The sequence below is a fragment of the Tamandua tetradactyla genome, chromosome 6, assembly GCF_023851605.1.
Source record: "Tamandua tetradactyla isolate mTamTet1 chromosome 6, mTamTet1.pri, whole genome shotgun sequence".
Lineage (NCBI taxonomy): Eukaryota > Metazoa > Chordata > Mammalia > Pilosa > Myrmecophagidae > Tamandua > Tamandua tetradactyla.
In genome coordinates, this window is record NC_135332.1 from 83,581,351 (window position 1) to 83,597,149 (window position 15,799).

Consider the following 15,799-nt stretch of genomic DNA (forward strand, 5'->3'; position numbering starts at 1 on the left):
TTACTTCTGGATCCTCAGTTCTATTCCCTTGGTCTTTTTTGCCCCCCTTTGGACAGTACCACACCGACCACTGCAAGGGTTTTGGTAAGATTAAATGTCTAAATACGGAAGTGTGAGTCCTCCAGCTTTGTTCTTGTTTGAGATTAGTTCAGCTCTTCTGGGTCCCCTGCATTCCTGTATGTAGTTAGGACCTGCGTGTCAGCTTCTGCAAAGAGGTCAGATGGGATGTGGTGGGGGAAAGGTTAGGGTTAAGTGTATCTAGGGTGGGTGGAGGGGTCACCACCTAGTGACTTGCCCTCCCCAACTTGCAGCCTTTGTAGGAATCTCGTGTTCGGAATGAGGTCTGTCTCTGTGTCAGAAGTAGAGCGCTGACCAGCAGCTGGGTTTCAGGTGGTCCCAAAAGTGAGAACAGGGCCTTTCCTGGGGGTGTCTACCAGTGACGCACCTGGTCTGGCCAGCACCCATGCTGTTTTCTCAGCAGGGTCTGTGCTCTGAATCTCCAGTACTCCTGGAGTCTGTGCTGTGCTCTGCTTACTTGCACTAGCTCTGTCTGGTTTTCTATTTTTCAAGACAGTTTTGGTAATTAGTGTCTTCCTAGGAGTTTGTCCATTTCATCTCAGTTGTTTAATGGGGAGGTGGGGCAGGCAAGTCTCAGCATTCCCTTTTGTCCAGCGTGCTGCTGTAAAGTTGGCGGTGACGTTTCCCTTTCACTTCTGATTGCCGTGGTTTTTAAAAGGTGAAGGTTTCTCAAACTTGCAGTGTCCTCAGGTGCAAATGGGTGCTGTTAGTAGTGGTGTGTGTGTGTGTGAGTTAGAAATTTCAAGCTGTTAGACCACAGAGCATGTTTTGAAAATTCCTTATTACTCATCCTAGACTTCTAATTCCCCAGAAGCAGAGACTGTGAATTTTCTTGTGTATTTTCCAGAAATTCCACACCTCATGGCATGTGTACTTGCTTTCCCTCTTTGCACTCCCCCCTTTCCACATCAGTAGTGGTCCACAGTTTACCTTTGTCACCTGGTGTTTTGTTCGTCCTCTTGGCAATCTTTCATACCAGCAGTGGCAGCCGTGACTCACTTTCTCTAACAGGCTCAGGGTGGATGGTCACTTTCAAGCTCCCTGTGCTGGGCCAGCCTTTTGCAGCAACGTTTCCATGCGCGTGCCATGGCATTCCACACGTGCTCAGGTGCGTCTGTGGCCTGTATTGCAGAAGAACTGCTGCTGCAGTTCACAGGCTTTGATGAATGTTACAGATGCAGGAACTGGTCCCCCGTGGACTCCAAGGCGCCAGTCCCCACCCTCTCAAGGCACCGTTGTAACCAGCTTGAACCTTTTGAACCAAGAGGTCAAATGAGTGCCTCTGTTTTTTTAAGTTGTTTTCTTTTCTTTTTTTTTTTTTAACTATATAACTATAACTTTTTTGTTTTTTTATTAATTAAAAAAAGAATTAACAAAACAATTAGAAATCATTCCAATCTACATGTACAATCAGTAATTCTTAATAACATCACATAGTTGCATATTCATCATTTCTTAGTACATTTGCATCGATTTAGAAAAAGAAATAAAAAGATAACAGAATAAGAATTAAAACAATAATAGAAAGAAAAAAAAAACAAAAAACTTATACCTCACATGCAGCTTCATTCAGTGTTTTAACATAATTGCATTACAATTGGGTAGTATTGTGCTGTCCATTTCTGAGTTTTTATATCCAGTCCCGTTGTACAGTCTGTATCCCTTCAGCTCCAATTACCCGTTCTCTTTTTTTTTTTTTTAATTAATGGAAAAAAAGAAATTAACCCAACATTTAGAGATCATACCATTCTACATATGCAATCAGTAATTCTTAACATCATCACATAGATGCATGATCATCATTTCTTGGTACATTTGCATTGGTTTAGAAGAACTAGCAACATAACTGAAAAAGATATAGAATGTTAATATAGAGAAAAAAATAAAAGTAATAATAGTAAAATCAAAACAAAACAAAACAAAAACCTATAGCTCAGATGCAGCTTCATTCAGTGTTTTAACCTGATTACTTTACAATTAGGTATTATTGTGCTGTCCATTTTTGAGTTTTTGTATCTAGTCCTGTTACACCGTCTGTATCCCTTCAACTCCAATTGGCCATTATCTTACCCTGTTTCTACCTCCTGCTGGACTCTGATATCAAGGACATATTCCAAATTTATTCTCAAATGTCTGTTCACATCAGTGGGACCATACAGTATTTGTCCTTTAGTTTTTGGCTAGACTCACTCAGCATAATGTTCTCTAGGTCCATCCAGGTTATTACATGCTTCATAAGTTTATCCTGTCTTAAAGCTGCATAGTATTCCATCGTATGTATATACCACAGTTTGTTTAGCCACTCTTCTGTTGATGGAGATTTCGGCTGTTTCCATCTCTTTGCAATTGTAAATAACGCTGCTATAAACATTGGTGTGCAAATGTCCGTTTGTGTCTTTGCCCTTAAGTCCTTTGAGTAGATTCCCAGCAATGGTATTGCTGGGTCGTATGGCAATTCTATATTCAGCTTTTTGAGGAACCGCCAAACTGCCTTCCACAGTGGTTGCACCATTTGACATTCCCACCAACAGTGGATAAGTGTGCCTCTTTCTCCACATCCTCTCCAGCACTTGTCATTTTCTGTTTTGTTGATAATGGCCATTCTGGTGGGTGTGAGATGATATCTCATTGTGGTTTTGATTTGCATTTCTCTAATGGCCAGGGACATTGAGCATCTCTTCATGTGCCTCTTGGCCATCCGTATTTCCTCTTCTGAGAGGTGTCTGTTCAAGTCTTTTTCCCATTTTGTAATTGGGTTGGCTGTCTTTTTGTTGTTGAGATGAACAATCTCTTTATAAATTCTGGATACTAGACCTTTATCTGATATGTCGTTTCCAAATATTGTCTCCCATTGTGTAGGCTGTCTTTCTACTTTCTTGATGAAGTTCTTTGATGCACAAAAGTGTTTAATTTTGAGGAGCTCCCATTTATTTATTTCCTTCTTCAGTGTTCTTGCTTTAGGTTTAAGGTCCATAAAACCACCTCCAGTTGTAAGATCCATAAGATATCTCCCAACATTTTCCTCTAACTGTTTTATGGTCTTAGACCTAATGTTTAGATCTTTGATCCATTTTGAGTTAACTTTTGTATAGGGTGTGAGAGATGGGTCTTCTTTCATTCTTTTGCATATGGATATCCAGTTCTCTAGGCACCATTTATTGAAGAGACTGCTCTGTCCCAGGTGAGTTGGCTTGACCGCCTTATCAAAGATCAAATGTCCATAGATGAGAGGGTCTGTTTCTGAGCACTCTATTCGATTCCATTGGTCGATATATCTATCTTTATGCCAATACCATGCTGTTTTGACCACTGTAGCTTCATAATATGCCTTAAAGTCAGGCAGCGCGAGACCTCCAGCTTCGTTTTTTTTCCTCAAGATGTTTTTAGCAATTCGGGGCACCGTGCCCTTTCAGATAAATTTGCTTATTGGTTTTTCTATTTCTGAAAAATAAGTTGTTGGGATTTTGATTGGTATTGCATTGAATCTGTAAATCAATTTAGGTAGGATTGACATCTTAACTATATTTAGTCTTCCAATCCATGAACACGGTATGCCCTTCCATCTATTTAGGTCTTCTGTGATTTCTTTTAGCAGTTTTTTGTAGTTTTCTTTATATAGGTTTTTTGTCTCTTTAGTTAAATTTATTCCTAGGTATTTTATTCTTTTAGTTGCAATTGTAAATGGGATTCGTTTCTTGATTTCCCCCTCAGCTTGTTCATTACTAGTGTATAGAAATGCTACAGATTTTTGAATGTTGATCTTGTAACCTGCTACTTTGCTGTACTCATTTATTAGCTCTAGTAGTTTTGTTGTGGATTTTTCCGGGTTTTCGACGTATAGTATCATATCGTCTGCAAACAGTGATAGTTTTACTTCTTCCTTTCCAATTTTGATGCCTTGTATTTCTTTTTCTTGTCTAATTGCTCTGGCTAGAACCTCCAACACAATGTTGAATAATAGTGGTGATAGTGGACATCCTTGTCTTATTCCTGATCTTAGGGGGAAAGTTTTCAATTTTTCCCCATTGAGGATGATATTAGCTGTGGGTTTTTCATATATTCCCTCTATCATTTTAAGGAAGTTCCCTTGTATTCCTATCTTTTGAAGTGTTTTCAACAGGAAAGGATGTTGAATCTTTTCAAATGCCTTCTCTGCATCAATTGAGATGATCATGTGATTTCTCTGCTTTGATTTGTTGATATGGTGTATTACATTAATTGATTTTCTTATGTTGAAGCATCCTTGCATACCTGGGATGAATCCTACTTGGTCATGATGTATAATTCTTTTAATGTGTTGTTGGATACGATTTGCTAGAATTTTATTGAGGATTTTTGCATCTATATTCATTAGAGAGATTGGTCTGTAGTTTTCTTTTTTTGTAATATCTTTGCCTGGTTTTGGTATGAGGGTGATGTTGGCTTCATAGAATGAATTAGGCAGTTTTCCCTCCACTTCGATTTTTTTGAAGAGTTTGAGGAGAATTGGTACTAATTCTTTCTGGAACGTTTGGTAGAATTCACATGTGAAGCCATCTATCTGGTCCTGGACTTTTCTTTTTAGGAAGCTTTTGAATGACTAATTCAATTTCTTTACTTGTGATTGGTTTGTTGAGGTCATCTATGTCTTCTTGAGTCAAAGTTGGTTGTTCATGTCTTTCCAGGAACCCGTCCATTTCATCTAAATTGTTGTATTTATTAGCGTAAAGTTGTTCATAGTATCCTGTTATTACCTCCTTTATTTCTGTGAGGTCAGTAGTTATGTCTCCTCTTCCATTTCTGATCTTATTTATTTGCATCCTCTCTCTTCTTCTTTTTGTCAATCTTGATAAGGGCCCATCAATCTTATTGATTTTCTCATAGAACCAACTTCTGGTCTTATTGATTTTCTCTACTGTTTTCATATTTTCAATTTCATTTATTTCTGCTCTGATCTTTGTTATTTCTTTCCTTTTGCTTGCTTTGGGATTAGTTTGCTGTTCTTTCTCCAGTTCTTCCAAGTGAACAGTTAATTCCTGCATTTTTGCCTTTTCTTCTTTTCTGATATAGGCATTTAGGGCAATAAATTTCCCTCTTAGCACTGCCTTTGCTGCATCCCATAAATTTTGATATGTTGTGTTTTCATTTTCATTTGCCTCGAGGTATTTACTAATTTCTCTTGCAATTTCTTCTTTGACCCACTCGTTGTTTAAGAGTGTGTTGTTGAGCCTCCAGGTATTTGTGAATTTTCTGGCATTCCGCCTATTATTGATTTCCAACTTCATTCCTTTATGATCCGAGAAAGTGTTGTGTATGATTTCAATCTTTTTAAATTTGTTAAGACTTGCTTTGTGACCCAGCATATGGTCTATCTTTGAGAATGATCCATGAGCACTTGAGAAAAAGGTGTATCCTGCTGTTGTGGGATTTAATGTCCTATAAATGTCTGTTAAGTCTAGCTCCTTTATAGTAATATTCAGATTCTCTATTTCTTTATTGATCCTCTGTCTAGATGTTCTGTCCATTGATGAGAGTGGGGAATTGAAGTCTCCAACTATTATGGTATTTGTGTCTATTTCCCTTTTCAGTGTTTGCAGTGTATTCCTCATGTATTTTGGGGCATTCTGGTTCGGTGCGTAAATATTTATGATTGTTATGTCTTCTTGTTTAATTGTTCCTTTTATTAGTATATAGTGTCCTTCTTTGTCTCTTTTAACTGTTTTACATTTGAAGTCTAACTTGTTGGATATTAGTATAGCCACTCCTGCTCTTTTCTGGTTGTTATTTGCATGAAATATCTTTTCCCAACCTTTCAGTTTCAACCTATGTTTATCTTTGGGTCTAAGATGTGTTTCCTGTAGACAGCATATAGGAGGATCCTGTTTTTTAATCCATTCTGCCAGTCTATGTCTTTTGATTGGGGAATTCAGTCCATTAACATTTAGTGTTATTACTGTTTGGATAATATTTTCCTCTGCCATTTTGCCTTTTGTATTATATATATCATATCTGACTTTCCTTCTTTCTACACTCTTCTCCATACCTCTCTCTTCTGTCTTTTCGGTTCTGACTCTAGTGCTCCCTTTAGTATTTCTTGCAGAGCTGGTCTCTTGGTCACAAATTCTCTCAGTGACTTTTTGTCTGAGAATGTTTTAATTTCTCCCTCATTTTTGAAGGACAATTTTGCTGGATATAGGAGTCTTGGTTGGCAGTTTTTCTCTTTTAGTAATTTAAATATATCATCCCACTGTCTTCTAGCCTCCATGGTTTCTGCTGAGAAATCTACACATAGTCTTATTGGGTTTCCCTTGTATGTGATGGATTGTTTTTCTCTTGCTGTTTTCAAGATCCTCTCTTTTTCTTTGACCTCTGACATTCTAACTAGTAAGTGTCTTGGGGAACACCTGTTTGGGTCTAATCTCTTTGGGGTGTGCTGCACTTCTTGGATCTGTAATTTTAGGTCTTTCATAAGAGTTGGGAAATTTTCAGTGAAAATTTCTTCCATTCGTTTTTCTCCTCCTTTTCCCTTCTCTTCTCCTTCTGGGACACCCACAACATGTATATTTGTGCGCTTCATATTGTCCTTGAGTTCCCTGATACCCTGTTCAAATTTTTCCATTCTTTTCCCGATAGTTTCTGTTTGTTTTTGGAATTCAGATGTTCCATCCTCCAAATCACTAATTCTATCTTCTGTCTCTTTGAATCTATCATTGTAGGTATCCATTGTTTTTTCTATCTTTTCTACTTTGTCCTTCACTTCCATAAGCTCTGTGATTTGTTTTTTCAGTTTTTCTATTTCTTCTTTATGTTCAGCCCATGTCTTCTTCATGTCCTCCCTCAATTTATCGATTTCGTTTTTGAAGAGGTTTTCCATTTCTGTTAGTATATTCAGCATTAGTTGTCTCAGCTCCTGTATCTCATTTGAACTATTGGTTTGTTCCTTTGACTGGGCCATATTTTCAATTATTTGAGCGTGATCCGTTATCTTCTGTTGGCGTCTGCGCATTTAGACAGATTTCCCTGGGTATTGGATCCAAAAGTTTGGAAGATTTTTCTGTGAAATCTCTGGGTTCTGTTTTTCTTATCCTGCCCAGTAGGTGGCGCTCGTGGCACACGTTTGTCTGCGGGTCCCACCAGTAAAAGGTGCTGTGGAACCTTTAACTTTGGAAAACTCTCGCCGTCCGGGAGGTTCGCTAGCCGAAGCGGCTTGAGCCGGCCCGGGGTCCAAACGCAGGGAGGGTTGCTGGCCGCCGCAGCCCGGGAAAGAGCCCGTCCGAATTTCCTAGTCGGCCCTGGGCGACAAGCGTGGTGGGAGGGCGCCAGCGGCAGCGGCCCGCCCGGGAGAGTGCACGTTCCCCGGGGGTCACGGGTTTGGAAGGGGCCTCCCCCACCCGTCACCGTTCTCCGCGGCCTAGGGATTTCCGATCCAATTCTCTCAGTTGGTCCGGGGGGCTGCGCGTGGTGTGGGCGCCAGCCGCCGCGTTTTCAGGGGACCGCCTCTCCAATTCTCCCAGCCGGCCCGGGAACGGGGAAGGGAGTGACTCCGGCCGCTTGCCGCCCCGCCCGGTGAGGCCCGCGCGCCTCGGTGATCTCACCTGAGCTGCTTCTCTCAGCCAGCCAGCCGTTCCAGGATGGGGTACGCTGTCTTTTTTATCTCTGTTGTGGCTTTGGGCACTTTCTGTATCGTTTCTACTCCCCTAGTAGCTGTCCTGGGGAAGAAACTAAGATCCGCGCGTCTTACTAAGCCGCCATCTTCTCCGAAGTCTTAAGTTGTTTTCTTTAAAAAGGAAGGAAGAAGGGCTGAGTCTTTGCTAATGTTTTGAGCCTCTTGTAATTCTCTTTCACTGCCAGCTTATTCCCATTGAATTATTTTTCCAAAAAGATCTTTAAAACGTGATGTAGTCAAGTATAGATGGGTGTATTTTATGTGTCTGCTGTACTTTATGCATCCCTCATGAGATCCTCTCTAGTTTGTTTTCTGATGGGGCAGCTGGTGCCTAGGGACTGGAAGGCTCAGTGTTGCCCTTTGATCCTGTGTGGATTTTGAGGACTCCCCCTCACTCTTCCCCGTTTAGGCCCAAATCGGGGTAGGGCAGGCAGTGGGGCAGAGAAAAGGGGAACAGGTCCCCTCAATCACGTGAGGTCCTGGCCCCCTCTCCTTTTCCCAAGTCTGGCTCTTCCAGAGGGTGAGCCTGCAAATCCAGCTCTGATGCAGAGATCCAGAGACCTGTCTTCCTTTGCAGCTTCCTGGAGAAGAAGAGGCGGCTGCTGGAGAGGCTGGAGGAGCAGCTCATGAAGCTGACCACACAAGCCACAGACAAGGAGGAGAACAAGCAGGTTGCCCTGGGCACGTCCAAGCTTAACTACCTGGACCCCCGGATCAGCGTCGCCTGGTGTGTGACCCATGGTGCATCCCACACATCCTGGGCTGGGCGGGGATGGGGCTCCAGCATGCCTTCCTCTTCCAGCGCTCTGGTGGGCCATGTGGGGTGTCTCGGGGAGCCTGCTCTGTTTCTATCCTCACAGAGAAGCTCCAGGTGCAGCCCACTCCCAGGGAGGGAGGCAGCTCCCTGACTTGACCCTTCCATTTCCAAAAGTTCTAGATTGTTCCCTTGACCACTGCCTCTCACAAACAGCCCCCAACCCGTCATTTGGAGGTGGTCCATGAGAGGTTTCCGAGAGGCCCCTGTTTAGTTCCTACAGGGCTCACCCTTCCTTGTGCGTCTGTGGTTCCAGTCATGGATGGTGAGTCTTCCTGTAAGGGGGACGACACCTCCCAGCACATTTCTCCTGGCCCAGTCCAGAATCAGCCCTTGGTTCTCCTTTGGTCCTCTCTTGTCCCGAGCCTGGGGGCAGTTGGGGATGAGTTTGGGGGTGGGTGGCTAGGAATGAGGGGCCTAACATGTGGTGACCCCCCAAGCATCAGGCCAGCCCCCACCTCCAGTCTCAGTCACCCCATGATGACGGTAAAGGGCGAGGCAGGTCACTGCTGTGCACTCCCTGGACCTCCCTCACAGGCAGGGGCTGGATCCAGGGTATTTCCCAACAGTCCCGCTGAGGCATCTGTCCCTATCACAGGGAAGGTCTTCCCTCTGTGTTCTGTCTGCTGCTGTCCACCTTGACGGCCTTCCCCTCACTCCCCACCTCCACGTGGGCATGCTGGTTTGGAGACCATAGTCCTTGAGGGAGAGAGCCCTGCCTCCCCCAGCAGTCTGCTTGTCTGGGAGGCACGTGTGCAGGTGTGCTCCTGCCCAAGCTCACATCCCTCCCTGACGCCCTCTCCACAGGTGCAAGAAGTTTGCGGTGCCAATAGAGAAGATCTACAACAAGATGCAAAGGGAGAAGTTTGCCTGGGCTATAGATATGGCAGGCGAGGACTTTGAATTCTGAACCACTGACTCTGGGTCTCTTCTGGTACTCCTGTTGTGTTTTTTCCACTATTAAAGCAATATTTGGGGTATTTTGTACAATGAAATGTTCCATTGTGTTTTTGGGGCATTAGAATGAGTCTCTGGCCCTGCCAGGGCAGTTTGTATTTCCTTTCTCATGTGGGTGGCCTCCGCCTCTCAGAGCCTGCAGCTGTCTGGAGAGTCATCGTTCAGGGGTTTGGGGAAAAGATGAGAGGTGGAGGCCAAGTCATCCAAGAGAGGTGGCTGGACCGTGCAGTGTAGGTACAGCAGTGGCATGAAGTGAGTACTTGGGTACAACTCTCTTCACCTCTGTGCAAAGGACACCTAAGCCAGGCTCCCACAGGCAGCCCCAGAGGTCAGCATCGACTGCACATGCAGACCCCTCCCAAGGCAGCCACCTAGAGAACGAACATCAGAGCAGACGCCAGTCAGGGCGGGGAGGCATTCATCCAGGTCTCTCTGGGGCCATGGGAGTCCCTGCTGGCATGGAGCCTCTGAAGCCAAGCACTGAAAAGCAAGGCCTAGTCCCTCACAGGCTGCTCTGGTGCCAGCCCCCACCCCAGCTGTCTTCCATGGTCACCAGGACTCAAGGCTGTGTCAGGTACTTAACACTGGCCAAAGATGGCCCCATGCCTGTCCTGTTCCTCACAGATCCCATGCTCCCAGATTGTCCCCTCCTGCAAAGGAGCCTGGCAGTGCACGTCTTCTGCTCCCTACCTTGGGGATGTGGCAAAGTTAAAAATATAGGGTGTGATTGCAACAAATTATCACAACACTGACCTTTGGTCAAATGTGGTTTAAAGGGAGATTTTAGGTTGTATACATGCTACTAGAATAAAATTTTTAAAAAACCACAGGGCTGTACAATGCATAAGTGAACCCTAGTGTAAACTATGGGTTATAGTTAATAGTATAATTATAATATTGTTCTATCAATTGTAACGAAGTTAACACAATAGTGCAAAGTGTTAATAATAGGGAAAACTGGGGTTATGTGGGAACTCTGTATTTTTGCAAGCCAACAACTTCTCTAACACACAGAAACACACAACCATTGCTCTCCTAACGAATTAGGAAACCTTGATAAAATGGAAAAATTCTTAAAAGCACAGAAATTACCAAAAGTAATTCAAGGAGAAGTAGAAAACCTGATCAGACCTTGTGCTTGTTTGAAAGGAAGCATGCCCCCTAAGAAAAGCCATGTTTTAATATAAATCCCATTTCATAAAGGTAGAATAATCTTTATTCAATACTGTATGTTTGAAACTGTAATGAGATCATCTCCCTGATTGATGAGATTTAGTTAAGAATGGTTGTTAAACTGGATTAGGGGATGACATGTCTCCACCCGTTTGAGTGGGTCTTGATTAGTTTCTGAAGTCCTATAAAAGAGGAAACATTTTGGAGAATGAGAGACTCAGAGAGGGCAGAGAATGCTGCCGCACCACGAAGCAGAGAGTCCACCAGCCAGTGACCTTTGGAGATGAAGAAGGAAGATGCCTCCCGGGGAGCTTCATGAAATAGGAAGCCAGGAGAAGATGCTAGCAGATGACGCTGTATTCGCCATGTGCCCTTCCGGCTGAGAGAGAAGCCCTGACTGTGTTCACCATGTGCCTTCTCACTTCAGAGAGAAACCCTGAACTTCATCGGCCTTCTTGAACCAAGGTATCTTTCCCTAGATGCCTTTGATTGGACATTTCTTTAGACTTGTTTTAATTGGGACATTTTCTCGGCCTTAGAACTGTAAACTAGCAACTCATTAAATTCCCCTTTTTAAAAGCCATTCCGTTTCTGGTATATTGCATTCCAGCAGCTAGCAAACTAGAACAGACCTAGAACAAATAAGGAGATTGAATCAGTAATAACAAAACTTCCCAACAAAGAAAAATCCAAGACCAGACAACTACACTGATAAATTGTACCAAACATTCAGAGAAGAATAACAGGTGCTCGGAAACACTTCCAAAGACTGGAAGAGCTATGAGGCCAGCATCATCATAGAACCAAAGCCAGATAAATGGCATGAAAAAAGAAAATCACAGACTGAAACCTGTTAAGAAGCTAGAGGCAAAAATCCTCAAACAAACAAACAAAAAATACTAGCAAATCAAACCCAACAGTACATTAAAAGGATTTATACCATGACCTAGTGAGATTTATCCCAAGAATACAAGAGACGTACAACATAAAATCAATCAATATTATATACATGTTAATAGAACAAAAGAAGAAAATACACAATCTTGATGTAGAAAAAGCATTTGACAAAATCCAACACACTTACATAATAAAACACTCAGAAAACTAGAACGGAACCTCTTCAACCTGATAGTGGTGTGTGGTAGTTAGATTCAGTTGTCAACTTGGCCAGGTGAAGGCACCTAGTTCTGTGGCTGTGGACATGAGCCAGTGGTACGTGAACCTCATCTGTTGCTGATGACATCTGCAGTCGGCTAGGAGGCGTGCCTGCTGCAATGAATGATGTTTGACTTAACTGGTTGGTGCTTAAATGAGAGAGCACAACGTAGCACAGCCCAAGCAGCTCAGCATACCTCAGCTCAGCCCAGGTCCTTGGAGATGAAGAAAGAAATCACCCCTTGGAATATTGTTGGAACCTAGAGGCCTGGAGAGAAGGCCAGCAGAGATCGCCTTGTGCCTTCCCATGTAAGAAAGAACCTCAGTTGAAAGTTAGCAGCTTTTCCTCTGAAGAACTAACGAAATAAATCCACTTTCATTAAAAGCCAATCCATCTCTGGTGTGTTGTATTCCGGCAGCTAGCAAACTAGAACAGATTTGGGTACCAGGAGTCGGGTGCTGCTGCGGTTTGCAAATACCAGATATGTTGGAACAGTTTTTTGGATGGCTAAGGGGAAGATTTTGGAGGAACTGTGAAGAGAATGATGGAGAAGTCCTGGAGTGCTTGAAGAGGTTGTTGATGTAAACAGAACCACTTCCAATCTGAACAAAGGGGGACATAAAGGGACAAATTGGAGTTTGCAGAGTGAGAACCATGGATGCTCGTGTCTGAAGCCAAGAAACCTCAGCAAGGAGAGTGGACCCACCCTTATACATGGAGAGGGTGAGTTTGCCCTGAGGGCAGAGAATGAGTCTCCCATTTTGTTGCAATGGAAGAGTTGTGCAGCCTCAGGCTTGGAAAGGTATAGCACGCTCCCCGGGGACTGGGGAGAGCCTGGCTGCCACCACATGGAGGGGTTGAGCATGTGCCCCAGAAATGGCAAAGAGCCCAGGGGTGGCCCCGATGCCTGGAGAGAGTGGAGCCAAGAAAAAGTGGTCTCCTCAATGTTCCCCGAGGTTGATTTGGAAAGAGGCGGGCCTCTGCATAGGCCCTTGGAAGGGGTGGGACTGCCACTTCCTAAAGCTGAAGGATGAATGACTTTCAGGCTTTGAAATCCAATGGCACTTACCCTGCAGGTTTTACATCTGTGTTTCTTCCAATTTCTCCCTATGGAAATGAAAACCTGTATCCTGTGAATATCCTCCTTTGCATATTGGCACTAGACAACTTGTTTTGAGATTCACAGGTCCACAGCCAGAAGATAATTTTTTGCACCTTAATATTGTTTAAGGTGATGCATGTAGTTGCCAAGTTGACGAGGGGTGGACATGTGGTAGTTAGATTCAGTTGTCAACTTTGCCAGGTGAAGGCACCTAGTTCTATTGCTGTGGACATGAGCCCATGGCACGTGAACCTCATCGGTTGCTGATTACATCTGCAGTCGGCTAGGAGGCGTGCTTGCTGCAATGAATGACATTTGACTTCATTGGCTGTGCTTAAATGAGAGAGCACAAGGTAGCACAGCCCAAGCAGCTCAGCATACCCATCTCAGCACTTCCAGTTCAGTCCAGGCCCTTGGAGACGAAGAAAGGAGTCACCCTGGAGAACATTCTTGGAACCCAGAGGCCTGGAGAGAAGGCCAGCAGAGGTCACCCTGTGCCTTCCCATGTAAGAAAGAACCTCAGTTGAAAGCTGCCTTTCCTCTGAAGAACTAACAAAATAAATCCCCTTTTATTAAAAGCCAATCCATCTCTGGTGTGTTACATTCTGGCAGCTAGCAAACTAGAACAGGGGGATTTATGAAAAACCCACAACTGACATCGTACATGTTCTAGTTTGCTAGTTGCCAGAATGCAATATACCAGAAACGAAATGGTTTTTAAAAGGGGAATTTAATAAGTTGCTAGTTTACAGTTCTAAGGCTGAGAAAATGTCCCAATTAAAACAAGTCTATAGAAATGTCAAATTTAAGGCATCCAGGGAAAGATACCTTGGTTCAAGGAGACCGATGACGTTTAGGGTTTCTCTCCCGATTGGAAGGGCACGTGGCTAAGTCTGCTAGCTTTCCCTTCCAGCTTCTTGTTACATGAAGCTCCCTGGGAGGCATTTTCCTTCTTCATCTCCAAAAGTCGCTGGCTGGTAGAGTCTGCTTCTTGGTTCTGCAGTGTTCTCTCCTCTCTCAGAATCTCTTGGCTTTCTCTCTTGTTCTCTAACTTTTTTTCAAAGTGCTTCTTTTAAAGTATTCCAGTAAAACTGGTCAGGTGGAGACACATCTTCACCTAATTAAGTTTAATACCTGCACTTGACAGTCATATTTCCATGGAGATGAGCTAATTTAAGTCTCCAACATACAGTACTGAATAGGGATTAGTGGGGGGAACCGTTGCCCCCACAAGGTTGATTAAGATTAAAACATGGTTTTTCTAGGGTACATAAATCTTTTCAAACTGGCACAAAGATACCGATTTTAGGTGGTTAAGATTTCCATATGTTAATTGTAAAAATATGTTATCTTCAAGTTTTCCTGCAATAAGGAAAATCAGGTCATTACTGTAGCAATGCAAATGTTTATAAGAACTTTCTACTTGATGTTTTGAGAACATTCACAGTTTTGACAGCTGATCAAATGGTATCTAAGTTAGTGGTTAATACTTAGAATTTAAGAACTTTGCTATCTGCATATGTAGATTTTTTTCTTTGTTGTCTTAATTTTAAATAGGTTTATGAAACTTACTGGGCAAACAGGCTTTGCAATGATTATATGGATACTTTATTTAAATATGCTTATGGATATGCTAAGATACTCATTTTTGGTGGTTCTAAGTGTATTGTTTGTTTTTTTAAATTAAAAAAAAGGAACAAAAACAACAAACAAACAACAGCAACAAAACTAGAGGCCCCTCACCCCGCCTTAACTGTTGGGGCAAAGGGGTCCAGATGCTCACCTGGCAGCCCCCGCCCGAGGTGCCCCTGCGCTCCATCCCCCGTGGCCTGGCCGCTCACCTGCCCATCCCCTCTCACCCAGCGGCCATGGCCTCCTCCTGGGCTGCCCTGGCTGGGGCGGGGGGGGGGGGGAGCAAGTGGACCACCTTATTTTGGAGTTCCTCTTTATGCTCCTCACCTTGTCCCTGGAGTTCTGAAATTCCAGGTGGCGTCTGACTTTACCTCTTTTGCCTTTCGGATCGGAAGCCCAAGGCCTTGCGTTCAGGGAAATTTTGATGTGTTTCCCAAGGTGTGCAAAACAAGAATGGCCTCTCAGGTTTTGGCTCCGCCATCCTTTTAGAGGGAATTCAGTGGCAGGCAGCTTCCACTCCTCCTTTGAAAACTGACTTTCTAGGAACCTTGCAAACTTCCTCACACTTTTATTCATAAAACTGTCTCAATTCAGAAAATAAAACAATTTCTCCCACATAATAGTCTAAATCGGAACCTCAGCTTTAAGCCCTCTCCTCTCCTCCACATTTTCCCAAGGGGGTCAAGCAGTGCCTCTAGACCACCCCCTTCTAAAGCACCTATTGTGATACTGGATCTACACATTAATATGGAGAGAACTGACATCTTTACCGTGTTGAGCATTTCAGTCCATGAACATGGCATATTACTCTATTTGGGTCTTTAAATTTTTCTGTCAATAATGTACTATCTAATTTTATGTGTAGATACGTAGACTTCTTTCCAAACATGTATTCTGAGTTATATTTGGATTTTTGAGGCTGTTCTAAATGTTTTCTAACTTTTTTCATATTCCCATTTGTTAAATATTTTATAGAAATACATATTGTCCCTATATCCAGCAATTCGGTTAAACTAATTTATTTAAAAATTTTGTTTGTCAATATCTTTGGATATTCAATGCACATAGTTATATCATCTGCAATTAGTAAGTTTTATTTTTTCCCTTCCAAACATTTTTTTTTTCTTGCCTCTTTTTCCTGGCTAGAAATTCAAGTAGCACAGAATGGGCATCTTTCCTCAATCCTAATCTCAGAAGAAAAACATTCACCATTTCACCATGAAGTACAGTATGTCTGTAGAA

At 43.0% G+C, this 15,799-nt stretch overlaps 1 protein-coding gene across 5 annotated transcripts in view; it reads left to right on the forward strand.

The window, feature by feature from the left end:
• TOP1MT (DNA topoisomerase I mitochondrial) overlaps positions 1 to 9,532 on the forward strand; it is an 86,177-nt gene extending 76,645 nt beyond the window's left edge. For all 5 annotated transcript variants that reach the window (XM_077166607.1, XM_077166608.1, XM_077166609.1 and 2 more), the window contains 2 exons: positions 8,301 to 8,450; positions 9,345 to 9,532. In XM_077166607.1, coding sequence (XP_077022722.1) covers positions 8,301 to 8,450; positions 9,345 to 9,447 — 253 coding nt within the window. In that variant the 3' untranslated portion in view covers positions 9,448 to 9,532. The remainder of the gene's footprint in view (positions 1 to 8,300; positions 8,451 to 9,344) is intronic.
• The last annotated feature ends 6,267 nt before the right edge of the window (positions 9,533 to 15,799 follow it).